This window comes from Diabrotica undecimpunctata, chromosome 2 (assembly GCF_040954645.1).
Source record: "Diabrotica undecimpunctata isolate CICGRU chromosome 2, icDiaUnde3, whole genome shotgun sequence".
Taxonomy (NCBI): Eukaryota; Metazoa; Arthropoda; class Insecta; order Coleoptera; family Chrysomelidae; genus Diabrotica; species Diabrotica undecimpunctata.
In genome coordinates this window covers 43342404-43362136 of record NC_092804.1, presented here as the reverse complement: position 1 = coordinate 43362136, position 19733 = coordinate 43342404, and the positions used below count along the sequence as shown (strand labels likewise).

The 19733-nt window shown below is 34.1% G+C and overlaps 2 protein-coding genes and 1 non-coding gene across 4 annotated transcripts in view; 2 read left to right on the top strand and 1 right to left on the bottom strand.

The window, feature by feature from the left end:
* Window positions 1–6803, bottom strand: part of LOC140434469 (vanin-like protein 3) — an 81541-nt gene extending 74738 nt beyond the window's left edge. Inside the window, exon 1 of the mRNA XM_072522766.1 lies at window positions 6604–6803. Within this exon, the coding sequence (XP_072378867.1) occupies window positions 6604–6634 (31 nt within the window). The 5' untranslated portion in view covers window positions 6635–6803. The remainder of the gene's footprint in view (window positions 1–6603) is intronic.
* A 667-nt stretch (window positions 6804–7470) lies between these two features.
* Window positions 7471–10840, top strand: Nacalpha (nascent polypeptide associated complex protein alpha subunit). 2 transcript variants are annotated; one of them, XM_072522763.1, is made up of 4 exons: window positions 7471–7628; window positions 7901–8161; window positions 10271–10525; window positions 10607–10840. In XM_072522763.1, exons 2-4 carry the CDS (start codon window positions 7910–7912, stop codon window positions 10742–10744), a joined length of 645 nt encoding a protein of 214 aa, XP_072378864.1. In that variant the 5' UTR covers window positions 7471–7628; window positions 7901–7909; the 3' UTR covers window positions 10745–10840. The 2 variants fall into 2 exon arrangements, with proteins under 2 accessions (XP_072378864.1, XP_072378865.1); XM_072522764.1 differs by having other exon boundaries at window positions 7578–7682.
* LOC140435355 (small nucleolar RNA psi18S-1377) lies at window positions 9706–9838 on the top strand. Its single transcript, XR_011950159.1, has one exon. It is a non-coding gene; the product is annotated as a small nucleolar RNA psi18S-1377 (small nucleolar RNA).
* Window positions 10841–19733: the final 8893 nt, after the last annotated feature.

Here is a 19733-nt window from a genome sequence, read left to right as displayed (position 1 = left end):
AGCCAACAAAGTAAAGATTGCTGTGATGGTAGCCAACCTCCGATAGGAGACGGTACTTCAAGAAGAAGAAGAAGGCCAGATTTTGACTACCATTGAAGATAAATTACGAAAATTGAAAGAATATATGCAAGAATTATTCAAAGATGCAGCAAGAAGTCCGACTGAAATAAACAATCCCTACGGCCCAGAAATAACAAACGAAGAAGTAACTATGGCCATTAAGCGGATTAAAGATGGAAAACCACCAGGACCTAATGAGGTGCATGGTGAAATTTTAAAGCTATTAGAGGCACACCAAATCACAGTTCTTACGAAGCTATTCAACAACATCTATGAGACTGGTTACTTACCAAAAGACTATTAGCTACTATCAATATTCATTCCACTTCCTAAAACAGCCAACGCTAGAAAATGTGAAGAACATAGATTAATTAGTTTGATGAGCCATGTTCTTAAAGTACTCCTTACTATCATTCACTCGCGCATATACGACAAATTAGAAGAACGCCTGAGTGAAGTTCAATTTGGTTTCAGAGCAGGACTCGGAACGAGGGAAGCACTTTTTAGTTTGAAAATTCTAATACAGAGAGCCAGGGATGTCAACTGCGTTTGATAAAGTCCCACATGGAAAACTAATCGATATCCTAAAAACATCAGGACTCGATGGTAAGGATATAAGACTGATCTCAAACTTATATATCCAACAAAAAGCAACAGTGCAATTAGAGAATGAACTGTCCGAGATCTTCACAGTCGAAAAAGAAGTTAAACAGGGTTGCATATTGTCACCGGCATTATTTAACATATACTCTGAAAAAATCTTTAGAGAGGCCTTGGACGAATCAGAAGATGGGATTGCTGTAAATGGCCAACTTATAAAAAATATTAGATATGCAGACGATACAGTGTTTCTGGCAGATAGTGCGCAGGGGCTCCAAAAGATGATGGATAACGTTGTAGAAACATGTAACAAATAGGGCCTAAAACTAAATTGCAAGAAGACGATAGGCGATACACCGTTAGAAAAAGTGGAAAAAATATGCTATTTGGGCTGCAATACTAAGAATACTTGGGATCACAGCTACGAAATAAAAACTCGTATTGAAAAAGCCAGAAGCTCTTTCAACAGCCTTAGGAAGATTCTCTGCAACTTATCTTTAAGTATCAATATACGCATAAGAATTCTTAGATGTTACCTCTTTACCTCCTCTATGGAGTAGAAAGCTGGAACCTAAAAGAAGATGTCATAAAACGATTAGAGGCATTTGAAATGTGATGCTACACACGTATGTTGAGGGTCTCATATATACACCACACAAGTAACATACCTATTCTCCAGAGGCTATGAAAAGACAAAGAAATTATTACCACCGTAAAGACAGAAACGCCTACACAGTAACGCCGTAAACAGAAAATTGGCTTACTTCGGCCACATCATGCGTAATGATAAATACCGACTTCTACAGTTGATGTTACAAGGCAAGATTGAGGGTAAGAGAGGACCTAGACGTAGATGTATATCCTGGCTGGCCAATCTTAGGAAGTGGACTGGTCTAACGTTAGCTGATCTATTTCGAGCTGCTGTGAATAGAATAAGATGGGTCAATGTGGTCGCCAACATCTATAGAAGATAGGCTCATTTAGAAGAAGAGGGAAATAGCCTAAATGATACGGCCTCAATGTTAAACAGATGGGTTGAATTTTTGGACACAAAATTTAATGATCATCATATTGAAGAAGCAGTTAACACCCTAGCATTAAAAGGCTTAAAAATAATAAATTACCAGGAACTGATCGAATTTGCATTGAGCTCTACAAGAATGGTGGCGACGATCTGCTACAGACACTGTGTAAACTTTTACTTATTGTGTCAGGCAAAATGAGACTACGCCCGTGAATGGTCTAAAGGCGTGATATGCCCGAAACATAAAAAGGTGACCATACGCAGTGTGACAACTACAGAGGTATAATCCTGTTAAAAACTTCTTACAAAATACTAGCAAATATTCTCTATGAAATGGTGCAAGTTTACACAGTGGGCATAGTTGGAGAACACCAGGCCAGATTCACTTCAAAAAAATCAACAATTGACCTGATTCATTTAATAAAACAGATTGAAACCTATCAACTATTCGCTTTTGTAATAAAAATTTTTCGTTAATATGCAAAAAATATCTGGAAATTATTTTCAATACTGCCGAACAAAGAGCACGCACGTAATTTTTTTAATCACCTGACAGGTAGAAAATCTCACCAAAATGACCTGTCTATTTTAAAATATTTATTTTTAATATTAAAAAATACCTTGTCAAATTAGCAACTTGTCTCAACCACATTTTTTGTGTTGATTTGCAAAATAGCTTCGCAAGCATCTTGCAGAGTTAAAATCCTTCTCAAATCGCCTAGCTTGTTTATTTTCTTTATTTTTGAATATTTAAATTTATTTTAAAAAAAAAATAAAAGTTGCCTCAAAGATATTTTTTTGTAATAAAAATGTTTACATGTTTTTTAATTTAGGGGCTGTTAAATGACCGCTACCCTCCAGCCAGGTCTGCATTTCTGTATTAGGATATTATGGAAGAGCAATTTGAAAAATTTTCAGAATGCCTCAAATACCTACCCAAAAATGCCTACCAGCTCTCCTACTATAAATGATATGGTGGATAAACCACATATGAATGGATTATGTACCTACAAATAATCTAAAATCAAAGAATATCAAAACAAATTACACATAATTATGTATATTTTTTTTATTTCATACCAATCAAAAGTAAGGCTGAAATAATGTTTGCTTACTGAGTTGATTGTAAATTTTGTTTATTGATTTGAAATGAGATAACTACACAAATCTCAAACGTGATTAAATATTTAAATAGTTGATTATTAAAAAATTTAAATTTTCTAAAGCTATAGTAATTTTAAATTATATTATCTAAAGTGTACTAATAAAATTTAATACTTTAATAAGAAAAGATATACTTAAATAATCACAAATACTTAAATTGCTTAGTAGATTTGGAAATCCTATAAAATTGTGTGTCATCAAAATCCCATACATTATTATCTAATGAGTCAGAAATAAATTTAAAAAAGCAGTTTTATATTTATAAAGATTCAGGATTTTTAAATCTATCGTAATTAATGTATTTACTGTATTCATCGAAAAAAAAAACACTACGAAATATTTTTGTATAAAGTGTAATGTGGGAAAATGCTCAAAATAACTTACTGTTCATTGTAGTTCTCATATATTTCTTAAAAGCTGATTTTCTGAGCGAAATAATAAATACGTCATAATATCATAAATGTAGACATCACGCGACGTTAAATCCGGTGAATGAGTAGGATACTTTAAATTAATATTAAAAATAATAGACTACAAGATATCCTTAAGATAAGGTTTATATACAATTTAACATATTTGCGTTTTGAAATATCAGTTTGGTTTTCTTTATGAAAGAAACACATCTGTTTAATACAGTTTGTGTGTTTAACACATCAGTTCAATGAACCTATATCTTCAATGAGATTGTTTTTCACTGATAAAATGCTTAATTTACTCTTAGTGGAAACTAACAGAGAATGTGGTCGCACATCTAATAAAAAAATGTTAAATTAACTTGAAATTTTGCATTTTTGTCAAGGTTTACTTTTTCTGGCTGGTGTTCATAAAGGTGCCGGAGAATCTCTGCAGGAACTTTGGAGCAATTCTGATGGTAGGCCCATTTTTAGAGCTACTATGTCTGAAACGATTTTGTAACATCAGGCGCTTGTGATTTGATAATAAAGAGGATAGACCTATTCGAAGGAGACACTACAAGTTAGCTCCAATTAGAAGTTTTTTTTATTTATTTGTAGCCCAACTTCCCAAAATGTTTGTTTCATATGAAAGCCTCACTGTCGATGAACAACTTGTACCATTTAGAAATAAGTGCTTCAGACAGTGTATTCCAACAAAACCACGTGGGAAATATGGAATTAAATTATGGCTTTTATCTGATGTCAAAACTGCGTATGTGTATTGTGCAAAAGTGTATACAGGAAAAGCAGAAAATCAGCCCTGTGATGTACATCAAGGCAGAAATGTGGTTTTACGACTTATAAAAGATGTTCAGAATTCTGGGCGAAACATAACAACGGATAATGTTTTTACTGACTACCATTTAGAAACTGAATTATTAAAACGTAATCTAACACTAATTGGAACATTACGAAAGAACAAAACTTTTATTCCAGTTGAATTTCTACCAAATAAAAGTAAAGAAGTCCTATCATCAATTTTTGGGTTTCAGAAGTATATGACTTTAGTTTCATATAGTCCTAAAGAGGGTAAATCTGTTATTCTTTTGTCCTCGATGCATTTAGATGACCAGGTATCATTGCAAGAACATAAGAAACCAGACATTATTTTAGAATACAATAGAACCCAAGAAGGTGTAGATACAACTGATAAATTAGCGTCAGCTTATACCTGCAAAAGAGGAACTAGAAGGTGGCCACTTTGCTTATTTTATAATATTTTAGATTTGGTGGTAATTAATGCATATGTGTTATACATGGATGTAAATCCTCAATATAATAGGAACAAACTAAATAAAAGAAGGCTTTTTATAAAATAATTGGCATGTAATTATTACAGAAAAATACCGAACTACCAGAATGACAACAAACATTCCACAAAAAATCTAAATAAATTTACATGCAGTAGCTGGAACAAGTGGAAATGCAAATGTAAATCCAAAACATGGAAGGTGTAAAGACTGTGGATGGAAAGACAGAAAATCTCGTACAAGATGTTAAGCATGTAAGAGGTTTATTTGTCCTGATCATTCAAATATCTTTTGTAAGTTACATTGAATAAATATATAATTTTAATTGAATATAAAGTTTTATTATATTTTTTATTACAAAAAAAATGTTTTTAGTTTTGATAGGTACATTGATAACATAAAACTACAAAAGCTTCTACGAATTAATAAAAAAAAATTGGAATTTAATTCACAACAGGTATGAGTTTTATCCACTGGGTACTGTGTCCACCAGTATCCATAGACAAAGAATGTAACATTTACTTCGGGAGAGTAAGAAGGTTAAAAGACCTTTTATATGAGTTATTACAAGACTAACATTTCAATTTAAAAAAATTAACAATTCATCAAGTCAAAACTGGTGATGTCCTACTTCATAATTTTTATAAAATATAAATTGCAAAATAATGAATTTTTGCCATAATTTAGCTGCACTTTGTATATTAGGCATACAGTAGTAGCAGCAACTGATATTTATTTGTAATTTATTACTCTTCATCAGTATGGCTTCAACTTGGCTGCACAATACTGCTGAAAATAACTAATATATCAGAAATACATATTTTACAGTCGGCCTTCTTATTTTGTATGTATAAGAGAACAACTTTCAAATCCTTATGCCAAAGCCTGGGTGAAATACATGTAGAGCTACGCTAATACTTGGTTGATGGAAAGATGGAGTGGTTGAGGGTAATATGAAAATTCACGCAACAAGCTGGCAAGAATTGTCAATGGATAAAACTAAAAGTCAAAGACAAGTTAAGAATATTCAGATTCTACTTTAGGGCTTTAGCTGCAATGATGTGTGTTCAGAAAGAAGGGATGGCATTAGGTAACCTTTTTGCCATAAATATTTAAAAGTTAAGGATGTTATATTAAATATTCATTTTAGAGTTTTTAAGGAACTGAATGATATCATTATTAGTTTTGATGTTGAACGGTAATATGTGTAAAATATTTAGCGGTAAACTTACATTCTGCTCTTGAAGTCTGACAATTAGTACTTGTGTAGGGTATTTATTAAGTTCACAATTAAAGATTATATGAATGCTGGTGCTGGTGAAAATCAAAACGAGTTTAGAAACAAAACCAAATCAGCCATTTGTCAAATATAATCAATAGAAATTGATTTAATTGTCATCATTCTGGCTTTACAACCCTCTGTGGGTCCTAGCCTCCTAAAGAATTTCTCTCCAATCATTCCTATCCATTGCCTTCCTCTGCCAAGCATGTATTCCCATATTTCTCATGTCTTCATCTATGTTATCAAGGAATCTTGGTTCTGGGTCTTCCTCTTCTTCTCTGAATGTGTTTATCAAAAAACATTTTTCTAGCTGGGTCATTTTCTTCCATCCAAATTACATGCCCGATCCACCTCAGACATCCTATGGAAATAGATTTCTGGGTATATAAAAAGACATTCATATAGCTGATAATTCCATTTAAGTTGTACCAATTGAATAACAATAAGTATATTGGAAGTCCATTAATGACACAACTTGAAATTTTAAATAATTTCTAGCCTTTATCAATAGTTTTGTAAAATAAAATGTATGTATATAACCACTTAGTTGCAACTGTAGAAATTCATCAGGAACTACAAACCTGTGTTTAAACTTATTAAATCTAATTTTATTTTACTAAATCTCAATCTCTACATTATTTTTAATATGTATATATTTCCGGATTTTAGTATATTTTGCATTGTTACTAATTCCTAGCGGCAATGGGTTAAGTGTTAAAGGTGTATTTTTCTATTTTAATAAATATAATATCCTGAAATACGACTTACCTTTGTATAAATACATGATGTTAAAAAACATTAACCCACAAGTTCACAAACAAAATTCCTTAAAAACTATGAAAGCTACAGTTACGTCTCCTTTTTAAGAGCTCATTTCATACAAAATACACCTCAAAAGTCAAAACAACAACTAAAAGCAAAACCAGAGAACTTCTGGCAAAGCCGCAAATCCACAAACCGCAAAATTTGACATTTGATAGAAAATATGGAGGACCTTGCTCCTGAATATATCAGTTCTACCAACAATATTTTAATGTTTTAATAGTCGATTAATCGATCATTTCATGAAAAATTTCAGTAGAAAATCCCTTATAAATTATATATTATTTGTTTATTTGTTTGCTTGTATAAGTAGTCAATTTTTCAATTTCATCTCATTAAATTCAGTCGATCTAAAATTAGTTCAATGGGCGTACATCCATTGAGAAAATTGAAAAAGATTTACATTACAAAGATATGTAGCTCAAAAAAGATAAAAGTGAGCAAAAGTATAATTTATGAACCATAAAAATTAAATCGTTTAGTTTTTTATGAGAAAAAACAGAACCAAGTCAGTTTTTTCAATTTTCACTACAGTTGTATCACAAGAAAGCAATTGTTATTTGTTCTGTGGTTGTATGCTCATTTAACTAGTAGATGCAATAATCATGAATTCATTCATATATTTCATATTCATATTGAAACGTGTTCAATAAAGAATGATTTATAGCAAGTATTCTTTCTTTTTTCCTCCAAATTTTGACCGATAACCCTCCACTATCGTAGTGAAAAACTACATATTTTATCTAAATTTACGATGGCAGCTCTTTTCCCATATATATTACAATAAATTTATAATACATAATATATTTCTTATAATGAATTTATATGAAAATTTGAAAATTTTTATGTGCGGACCTTGAAATCGACAATAGTTTCGATCGTTGCCTTCTCGATTGCTCCCCTCTCTTTGATCTTTCCTCCTTCCTGTCAATGAAAAGCGGTTTCATCTGCAATAACAAAAGCCGAAAAAGGTATTTTGCATTATCTAAGACATCTTTATTTAATATAACGTTTTATTTGTCGAAGTAGGTTTTGCAGATACATATATTTTACCCAATATTAACATTTTTAAACAAACTATTGTTTGTGACCGTATATGATGATGATATCGTTCCAAGGTTTCGCAACTTCTAATGACATTTTATGAATTAACTCTTGGCAGGCTGACACTTTTTTTATATATCAAACATTCAATGTTCTTTTCTTTTGCATGAATTGTATTAATATCATTTTTAATTCGTAGTTATAAAGAATGCCAGAAATGACTGAAGTAGACAAAACCGTGGTTTCAGAGGTAAAACCTGAACAAAGTGAATCCTCAACAGACAGTGACTCAGATGAAGACATCCCCGAATTGGAAGATGCTGGAACTGCAAGCGCAGCTTCAGCTACATTCCCTGGAGCTGCCGCTGCTGGTTTGCCCATGGATATGGTTTCCAAGGCCAAACAGTCTAGAGGAGAGAAAAAAGCAAGAAAAATCATGTCCAAATTGGGTCTTAAACCTGTAAGTATTTACAGCTATTGCATAGGCTTGAGAAAGTTTTAGATTAAAAAAGTAATAGTGTAAATTAATTAATTTATTTAAGGCATTTTTGATCTATTTGAATGTCTTACTGAAAATTTCATTCAGGTGTGTAATAGCTGATGTAGAAAAAGATGTAAAATGTAAAAGCTGACTTTTCTTAGTAACAAGGCAATTACTGAACACCCACGCTACATCATAAACAATGTATAATAAGCCAATTTTCTGCAGTAAGACTAGTTTATATCAATACTAAGTAAAAAATATCAAAGGAGAGGTCATTCATAAAATAAATATTGATTTATGGAAGCTTCTTGTCTAAAATGAATCGTTATTTAAAAAGTATTAGGTTTGACAATAAATTGTATGAGGTGAAAACTTGTTAATTTCTGGATAGTGTTCCACATGCTGCTTATAAATATCATTAATATAAAAATCAATAGTTTTTGAACTTTGATGTATTGTGTCTTGTATGTTGCATGCAAATTTGATAATTCTTAATTCTTTTCTAACCCCTACAGATCTGTTTTCTCACATATTGTCAATATTGTAAACATACTTCAGGTGTAATTTGTTTTCCCAGTTTTCGTTAATATTTGTTTGTAGTTATTAAATAAATAACTCTTCATTATTGATATTTTATGGACTCTATGATCATCAAACTTTTGTTTGATATATTAGTCATGTAGTGACTGGCTGGTTGACATCTAGTCTATGCCATTAAAAAAACATTAGATATAAATTTTAATTAAGTGAATAAAAACATATACTAAAAACAGATTATGAATTCTCTTAGGAGGCTAACACTTCTGATTGGCTGTAAAAAAATACAAAAAGTATGGATATATGTATATTCATCCAGAAGACATGCAAGCATTTTTCCTATCAACATTCTCAATTATTTACAAGCATTTATCTGTAGATACCACAGTACAGCAATATGTAGAAAATCAAATTCCCATAAAATAAATTTGTACCATGACGCAACTTTGAATATCTAATCACTATGTGTTAAAATTTACATAACTATAATGGTATATCATATCATATTTGACCATCTGAAATTTATACCATTTGCAACACAAGTTGAAAACAGTTGAGCATTTACTATTTGAATGTTCCATTTACAGTTCAATGAAGCCAGTTAATATGGCCCCCTTAACAATTGTACTGGCCTTATTGGTTATCTTAATGGTGTCACTATAATGTATGTAAAAGCGGTATATATTTAGAATATCCTAAAACTAAAATCTTTTGTTGTAAATGAATAAGCTTTAGTTTCTCATTTATTTAGTTGATGTGTACTAAATCTGTTCCCTATTTTATTTAGTAAGTTCTTTGTTACATTTGTTAATACTTATTTACTAGACTAGATGTTATAATTTGTACTTTCTAAACTCATTGTTATAAAACTGTATTTTAAAAACAATGAATGTCTATCTCTCTATCAATGGATATGAATTTGAGCATCATGCTAACTAGGAAAACATCTACCTTGTTGAAAATAGGGTTTGCTGTTTATCTAGTGGTCCCTGTGTTACCTGAATTTATTATACAATGTGAACTTGGGTGTCAAAAGGGACATACAGTAAAATCCAACTTTTCCACAAGCATATATGAATTTGATCATATTTTGCTTACTAAGAATTGGATACAACTAAACTATTTTGATTGATTCAAATGATCATGTAATTTAATCACTACCATTTTTGCATAAAACCCATTTTATGGTTACAAGGTTTGCTTGTATACTTTGCACAACAAAATTTTGTAAATTGTTACATTAGAGAAGAAGAAGGCAAAAAAAGGTTGCATGGAAAAACATCAATCAGTTGTAAAAAATTGTAAAATTTTTGAGTTTTTCTCAAATTTTATCATTAAAAAATACAAAGTATATTTGGTGACACTTAAAAAGACTATTTAATATTCCATGTAGTATGCAATACTTTCAACAGAAGACTTTGATGTTTTCTTATTGATGGGAAGTCAGTGTGAAATAATTACTTGCAATAAATTGGTTTTACTGACAAAATGGTATTTTCTGTAAATTGTTTTTACACCGGTATATATATTGTCATTATTGTTGTTTAGGTACAAGGAGTAAACAGGGTAACAATCAGGAAGTCAAAAAATATTCTTTTTGTCATAAACAAACCAGATGTATACAAAAACCCTGTAAGTGACACCTACATTGTATTTGGAGAAGCAAAAATTGAAGATCTTTCACAACAAGCTCAGGTGGCTGCAGCTGAGAAATTCAAAGAAGTCAGTCCTGCTGGAGATAATGCAGCTGGTACAACAACCACATCTGTGGCACCAATAGCTGAAGAATCAGAAGATGAAGAGGTATCTGGATTTTTTTAAATATAATTTGTAGACTACACTGTATACATTTTTCATATTTATAAATTATAAATTTATTTTTAGGTTGACGAATCTGGAGTAGAGGAAAAAGATGTAGAGTTGGTCATGTCTCAGGCAAATGTTAGTCGATCTAAAGCAGTAAAGGCGCTCAAGAATAACCAAAATGACATAGTGAATGCTATAATGGAGCTTACGATGTAACCTTGAATGTTTTTTTGTTAATAAAAATTGCTCCAGTTGATCATAATGCAGTTATAAGTCTTCAGTATATATAAGTAAATAAAATTATAAAATACAGTCAGACTTTTATTTAACTTATCCCATATATATGCAAAGCCATATATTATGACATTAGCACAAATATGTCAAACTTTTCACGTCTGAATCGGAATCAATAGAAGGATATAAATTATTTCAGTACCTCTACTTCATCAGCTGTTCAAGTTGGTTCTGATTCAAACCAAAAAGTTTAACTAATGTCTCCCATAATCTTACCACTTTCAGTGGTTTGAGCACAGAGGTGCCACCTAGTCTGGTGGTAAAGAACTAATTGTTTTCTGACCTATCGAAAATTTGCAAATATTAGTGGCTTTTAGCAAAAGCTTACTGTTGTTCTGATGAAATAAATATTTAGTAATAAAAAGTCATGGTGTAATTTATGACTGATTTCGCTTTTATTTTTAAAATCATCATCAGTTCACTACAAATAGAAAAGATCTTAGAATATAAGTAAACAATGAACAGGGTTCATACTTACAAAAACAATTTATAGGTTTTTTGATGTTATAAAAACTCTACAATAACAACTAACTAAACAAGAAAAACTGTAAAAGAGCACTATTAATTTAATTTTGACTGATGGCTTTATTTGAATGTTGGTTTAAGCTGTTTCAAGGGTCAAACCAGACTAATCTTTTCAATTGTTTTCTATCTCTTGTAGGATTCATAATTTCACATATGGCTTGTTTTCGTACATGTGTCTATTTGGAATGCAGAGAGAGAGGGAATTGGTAAACGAAAAGGGACCGACCTTTTTTAAAAAAGGATTCATTTTTCTTCCTTTCCTTAAAAAAAAAAAGAAGAATAGGAATGAAGTTAATGTCTTGTAAGGGTTTTTTTTTTATTTGTTTTGTATGATGAGCGAGTGATATATCTGGCTCAAGTTGTTGATATCGGTTCTTTTATTTAGGGACTCTGGATGTTTTAGAATTTGGCACATTTCAATAATGGATTGCTTGCGATGATTTTGTTGTTTGCACAGTATTTTGGTATTCGTGAAATCGATACTGTGTTTAGTTGAAATGGCATGTTGTGCAAGGGCACAAGATGGTTTAGAAATCCCAATCTCGCTTTTGTGGGATGTTAGTCGACCTTGAAGAGAGCGGCTGGTCTGACCAATGTAGCAGGAGAGAATTTTTCTACGTGTTAAATAATGGTTTATCACAAAAACCATTATTTTCACTCAGGACGTTTCGGAAAGGTCGCACTCTGATGTACTTTTACCCATCACAGCGTCAGAAATTAGAGCTGCTTTAAAGTAAATAAAGAACTATCGGTAAACGGGGCGGACATCTCCGATATAAATTAATGGCACGTATAGACGTCCTACAGAAAGGCTTCATAGAAAAGGGAGACGGAATGACTAAATAACATGAAAAAAGCAAAGATAAGAACATTCCTCACGAGTAGACCGCGAGAATAAAAAACAGCCCTCTTCTAATTAAAACCTCCGTCCAGTAGAAATATGCCTCTAAATTCTATATACCGCCGTTTCCATGTCAGCCAACCACAAATCCCTGTACAAAACAGCAATCACTATTCTCCAGGTCACAGACTGGACCATTTCAGTTACCCGGCTTGAAATTCGAGTCTCTTAGAGTCAACTCTCCAGACAAATCCGCCACACTTACAACCAAATCCAAAATCAACACATAATTCCTACAAAAACACCTTATATCCCATATCTACGACGATAACATTACATTTACGCACAACACGCAACATGAATCTGCGACAGAAACAATACCCGCTGAACCTTCCCCCAACCTTAAAACCAGCACATACAAAAAGAAACGCATACGACTCAATCTAAAGAACAATCGACTCAAAACTCAAATAATTGTTATGAACCATCCCCTACAGCCATCACACATAAGATAACAAAATCCATACAAATACCTTTGCCAACAACATAGCCCACTTAAAAGTCTATTCATCTGACAAAACAGAACTCCTCAACACATTTCAACCCCTAAATATCCAAGAACTTTGGACAAAACTAAGAAAAAAACATAATCACCATTGGCCCCAGATATTTCAATAACACCCCACAAAAGTCTTTTAAAAATACAAACAAAATCCAATCAAACCTTGATCTCGTCATGCCAGGAGTTAACAAAAATCTTTCACAAAAAGACATTGAAGAAAAATCGTCAGAATAATCATTGCCCGCTAAAATAACAGCCCTACACACTTTGTTCGAGTCTTCGCAAACTCAGAACAAAAGGTTGCGGAAGCACTGAAGTACGGTATTAAGCTAAACGGGGAGGTTATACGTGTGAGTGTGAGACATAGTATATACCCATAGTATATATTTCTTTTTATGTACTATGGTGTGAGATCACTGGATCAAATAATGCCATCCACTGTGCTTAAAATACTGTTCTAGATGCTGCCAAAGCGAACATCACATCACAGAATACCAACAAACAGTCATTATCTGTCAAAACTGCGGACAAAATCTGTCGCGGCAAACACCCGGCATATTCACACCAATGTTCCCCCCAGAAAACGCGCTACCACAACACAGACATAGACAGTCACTACCCCCGACAAATCCCCCAAAGGACTCACTTCGGACATGAAGTTGATAATTAACCTCATGTCTATGATCTTTTTCAACGTTTTACCTGAAAAAACTTTTACGAGATCTTCCAAAATATGTGTGTACACGCAATTTTAACGTCGACGTACAATCATTCTATAAATCAAAGATTTATACAAACCAGATCTTAATCCTGTTACATCCTACCTAAGCTTTAGCTCCTAGAAAGCATTCACTAGCGATTGACAAAACAACATACTCGACAAACAACCCTTAATATCTCAAAAATGCAAAGTGAGTCCCCTCAAATAATTCCTTTAGAGTCGATTCAATTTACACAAGGACAAGGGGAGATTAGTTTTCTGTGTTTTCCCAATCTCATTGCACCACGATACCTGTACCTAGGTGAGGTACCCCACGATACCTGTATCTCCACGCGATTAAGTTCAAACAATTCTGAAAGGAATCGTTCCGTTTTTGGATGCATCTGGTATTTTTATCAACGGGACACTTCAACTATATAGTCTACGACATGATTGCCCACCGACGGGTGGCAGACGATTTAATTTCCCTCTTAAATCGTTTGCCACGCAGTGCTTCCATCATCTCGGTTTTTCTTTACTTCTCCTGGGGTGTAAAGCTAGTTCGCGTCCGTAGTAGAATACTACACGTGCACCCTGGGTAATGCTAAATGAACTAGCACTATAGGCAGCCAGATAATCTAGACTCTCTAGATCTCCTGGCAAGAACACATCACGATAAGATAATAGATATGCCTACAACTAACAATTTAAACGGATCTTCTCAGGACCAAGCGACAAAAGAACTCGGACCAAGCGTTCGAATCTGCCATTTAAATATAGAAGGTATTAGTAGAAGTAAGTGTGAGTACCTTCAAAAGGTTCTCATTGAAAATAATATCGACGTGGTCGCAATTCAGGAAACACATGTAGAAAACGAAGAACAAATTCTCGCTAGAGAAAGAATTCATGGCTATGATTTATTGGGTGCAACTTACCATCCAGCTTATGGAGTAGCAACCTATGTTCGAAACAACATAGAAAATGCACACGTATGTTCTACATCAGACATAAATAACATTCATACGGTTACCATACAAATTGGCGAAATTACTATCAGCAATATTTATAAACCCCCGGCAGTCCTGTGGCCTCCGCATGTTATTCACGCCCACCCACACCCCTCAGTTTATGTGGGAGATTTCAACAGTCACCATGAACTCTGGAAGTATAGGCAAAGTGATCAAAACGGCGAGACTTTGATAAACTGGAGCGAAGAGGTTGACACTTATTTAGTCTTTGACGCTAAAGATCAGGGAACTTTTCGATCTGCAGCCTGGAAACGTGAATACAACCCAGACCTATGCTTTGTCTCCACAAATGAAAACAATCAACCCCTGGCAACTTTACGTACAGTACTCCCAGATTTTCCACATAGCCAACATAGACCAGTTGTAATAGAAGTTGGCATCAAAATACCAATAATAACATCTTTTCCTCGACCTAGGTGGAACTTTAAAAAAGCAGACTGGACAACTTTTACTGAGAGATTGGACAAATGTTTGGGATGAATAACCCCAACACGTGAAAACTACATGAGATTTGTTGGCGCGGTTATCTCTACAGCCAAGAAAACTATACCCAGGGGATATCGTAAAGAGTATCTCCCAGGATGGGATGAAAAATGTGAGAAATTATATCAAGATTACAACGAAAGCCAAGACCGAGAAATTGCGGACGAACTACTGCACAGTTTGGATGCAGCCAGACGACAAAAATGGATGGAAACTGTGGAAAAACTAGACTTTAGTAAATCAAGCAGAAAAGCATGGTCCTTACTTAGAAAACTTGGTAGTAGCAGACACACAACTAGAGATAAAGTACCAATAGTTCCCAACAGAGTGGCCTCCCACATTGTAGCTACCTCAAGAGCACCTAGAGATCGTGACCACACCACCAAAGTAAAGCAAGAACTAAAAATACTGAAGTCTGAATGCCCGCTTACATCTCAATACTCTGAAGCGTTTACTCTAGAAGAAATTAACTCAGCAATATCAGAAGTTAAGTCTGGAAAGGCACCCGGCTTCGATAAAATTCATCCAGAATTTTTACTCCACTGTGGCAAATATGCTAGGAAATGGCTGGTTGATTTCTATACAGATATGATAAAATCAGGGGAAATCCCCCACTTACTAAAAAGGGCCTCCATTATAGCCATATTAAAACCGGGAAAGGCAAATGATCAGCCTCAAAACTACCGACCGATTGCACTGCTGAGCTGTGTCTATAAACTGTTGGAACGATTAATCTACAACAGAATTAGTAATAACATATTTGAATTGATACCTATTGAGCAAGCAGGGTTCAGACCTAACCGCAGCTGCACAGATCAGATCCTATCCCTAACAACACATATTGAAGCAGGTTTTCAAAGAAAGCAAAAAACATCCGTTGCTTTCATTGACCTATCAGCTGCATACGACACCGTCTGGAGACAAGGACTAATCTGCAAACTAATCCGTGCCATCCCGTGTCAAAAGATAACTAGACGCATTGATAGCATGCTCACCGACAGACCTTTCCAAGTCACAATGGGCAACTCAAAAAGTGTCCAAATGAAGCTCAGCAATGGACTGCCACAGGGATCTGTTTTGGCACCCTTACTGTTTAATTTATACATCGCGGACCTACCTAGGACAAATTCGCAGAAATTTGGCTACGCTGACGACTGGGTCATTGCAGCAAGACATAATAACATGGTAGTTACAGAAACAATACTAACGGACGACCTTGCCATTATGGGAGAATACTTTCGCAAATGGAGGCTACGGCCTAATGCGACGAAAACCGAAGTGTGCTGTTTCCATCTAAATAATGCCCAAGCCAACAAAAAAATGTCCGTTCACTTTGAAGACAGACTACTAACTCATAACTCAACACCAAAATATCTTGGAGTGACTCTTGACAGAACTTTAAGTTTTAAAGAACACCTACAAAGAACGGCAGCAAAACTGAAAACGCGAAATAATATAATCCAAAAGCTATGTGGTACCACATGGGGGTCCTCAGCCTCCGTACTCAGATCATCTGCTATCGGACTTGTATACTCGACAGCTGAATATGCTTCCCCAGTATGGCTCAATAGCAAACACACGAAGATTATTGACACCCAATTAAACCAGACAATGCGAATGATTTCAGGTACAATTAGACCAACACCCAACTATTGGCTTCCCATCCTGAGTCACATTCCACCGCCGAAACTACGAAGAAGTCACTCCCTTCTCAGAGAATATCGAAAAATCCAGTCTAACCATCAACTACCCATCCACCATGATAGGCGTGATATCGAAATGAACAGACTGCGCTCCAGATATCCTGTCATGTTAAGGGCCACCTCCTTACATCAGGAACATTTCGACCTCACCAACGCTTGGAGAAGACAATGGGAGCGCGACTCACCACAGGAAGCACAGCAAATGGCCTGTATCGATCAGAAACCGCCAGGCTTTGAACTGACCCGGAGTACATGGACAACGCTTAACAGAATAAGAGCAAGAAGCGGTAGATGTGCTGACAGCTTAAATAAATGGGGAAAAGCCCTTACTCCGGAGTGTGACTGTGGTGCGCAACGACAGACCGTCCGTCACATTGTTGAAGAATGCCACCGAAGGCGGTTCCCTGGAGTTTTTGACGAGTTCCTGAATGCGACCGAAAATGTTTTAGAGTATATTAATGCATTATATACGATAAAATAAATATTTACTTCTCCTTTCAACAACTTCCCGAATATTCAGCGTAACATTTTCATTTCAGCTACCTCCATCTTCTTTTCCCGAATCTTCTTTACAGGTCACAGTTCTCCCCCGTACACGAACGAAGGTCTCACCACACTCTTGTATATCTTTCCTTTCAGCCCTTCCCTGATTTTTCGATAACAAAGTACCCCGCTTATTCACTTTCTGTTCATGCTTCTTCTCTACCCACATGTCCATTCAAATCACCTCAATACCCCTATCCGTATCCCATAATAAATAGAACTAAATATAACATACCCCAAAAATCTAAATTTTGCTCGGACAAACAGAAAATTCCAATGCCGAACTAGAACCAACCTGTACAAACCAGCATGCAGATCAGGAATATAAACAGCGCACCTTCGAGAAGCTCCTCATTTAGTATTTAGTGACCAGTCTCCTGCAGGAAAGGTACTCCAGTAGATGTTGCATTGCCTCCGACAATGTGTACAGCTGCTATACACGAAACGCATACAGAATTGTAAAATTAAATTTTAATTGTTCAGGTGAGCTTGTAAAAAATGTTTAAATTATTATAGATTATAGATGAATTTGTATATTAAACTGAAGACTAAAAAACAGTTGGATTATTGTAATGTAATATAAATAATATAATGTAAATAAACTGTCTTTTTCTTCTTCTTCTCATATCGTTTTGTGTCTTGTTTTTCTTGTACAAAAAGTTTTATAGATATTTGAAGCTTGGCACGTACGTTTCTATCTTTATAAGCACATTTGAACCATAGAAGACATATAATACAAATGGAACTGGAAATGGTCTTTTTTGTCAATTTTGGTTTAACAGTTCTACTTTTTTTCTTCTTAATTTGCGTAGGCCTATTAATTTTGTTGCAAGCAAACTTCTAGAGTTCTAAAACTTATCACATAGGTTATCCATGGTATAAGAATATTCTTTTGATTGTAGAATCGATATTTCTTCTTCTCATTCATTCTCTCTTTTTTTCTCAAATCTTTTCTTTAACTTAAAATTCCTAGTCTTAAAACTTGGCATATAGGTTCCATTTAGTGTACGAAAGAACCCTATTTATTTTCGTATTATCACAGAATAAACCACCCACATTGGGTAATGTATTCTGTGGAATTACCATGTCTTCTTCTTCTTCGTTCTCACTCGTATTTTGCACATTTTTTTTTCTTCAGAAAAATTTCTATAATCTTAAAACTTTGTAGATAGGTTACATTTATTGTAGGGAGCACCTCTATTTAATATGAAATTAACACTTCTTCTTTCTTTTTTACATTTCCTCATAAATTTCTTTAAAAAAAAGTACTACAACTTTGAAACTTTGAACACATTTTCCTCCTCAAAAATGCAGTTACAATGAGGTCATAAGTTTTCTTCTTCTTTTCATACTAAAATTTTGATTCTCCTCTTACTTAAACCACAATAAAATTCGAGGAATGACTACCATTTTCGTGGACAGAAATACGCCAGGATAAGTACCCTACTAGGGGAGAAGTACTATAAACTTAGGATTCGGTAAGACTAGGCTGTAACCCTAGCAGTTATCCATTGAATTAAGTGCGTCGAGTGTTTCTTTATTGTTTTATAAAAATACGATTATATTAGAGTGTCATCCATCGACCATGTAACTAGGTATATTCTGCTTCAAAAAAACTTTACTTTGCTTTATTTTTTGAGTTGGTCTTTGTGGAATTTTCAGCAGGTAAATTACTTTGATACGGTCGAATAATAAAAGAAAGAATATAATCAGAATACGAAGACATAGAAGAACAAAATGGATTTCGTACAGGAAGATCGTGCACTGATGGTATATTCGTTCTGCAGCAGGTAATCGAAAAACGGGAGGTAAGGAATCTATCTACCCACCTATTGTTTGTAGATTTAAAGAAGGCGTACGATACGGTACCTTTGAAAAAACTGTTTCAAACATTGACGAAAGTAGGTCTCAGTAGAGAGTATGTGGATGCTATCGCAAATATATACAAAAATGCAAGACGTGTCGTTAAAAAAGGAAACTTTATATCTGAATAATTTCCAATAACAAAGGGGCTTAAACAAAGATGTTGTTTATCTCCGACCTTATTTAAAATATATATTCAGTCATCGCTAGAGCAATGGAGGAAACAAGTATCCAGAATGGGATTAGATATAGGCGGTGGTAAATGTCTAACAACTTTATTTTTCGCAGATGATCAGATAGTCGTAGCGAATGATGAGGAAGACATGGACTACATGTTTAGAAAACTAAAAAGAGAATATGAAAAATGGGGCCTCAATATGAATATGTCAAAGACAGAGTATCTTAAAATAGAAGATGATAAAGAAGAACCAGAGTTAGAAATTAGAAACACAAAAACATGTAATGAATATAAATATCTCGGGTCTATAATATCTAAAGAAGGCACTACCAAAAGTGACATCGAAAACAGAACGCAACAGGGAAAAAAAGCGATAAACATTCTAAACTCTCTATTATGGTCTAAATATATTAGACAATAAACGAAATTGACAATCTATCGAACCTTGGTAGAGCCTATTATGACTTATGAGGCAGAAGTTTGAC

Coding starts and splice junctions, on each gene's coding strand:
- Nacalpha (XM_072522763.1), top strand. CDS start 7,910: ATGCCAGAAATGACTGAAGTAGACAAAACCGTGGTTTCAGAGGTAAAA. Junction 8,162..10,270: donor CCAAATTGGGTCTTAAACCT/GTAAGTATTTAC, acceptor ATTGTTGTTTAG/GTACAAGGAGTAAACAGGGT. Junction 10,526..10,606: donor AAGAATCAGAAGATGAAGAG/GTATCTGGATTT, acceptor ATTTATTTTTAG/GTTGACGAATCTGGAGTAGA.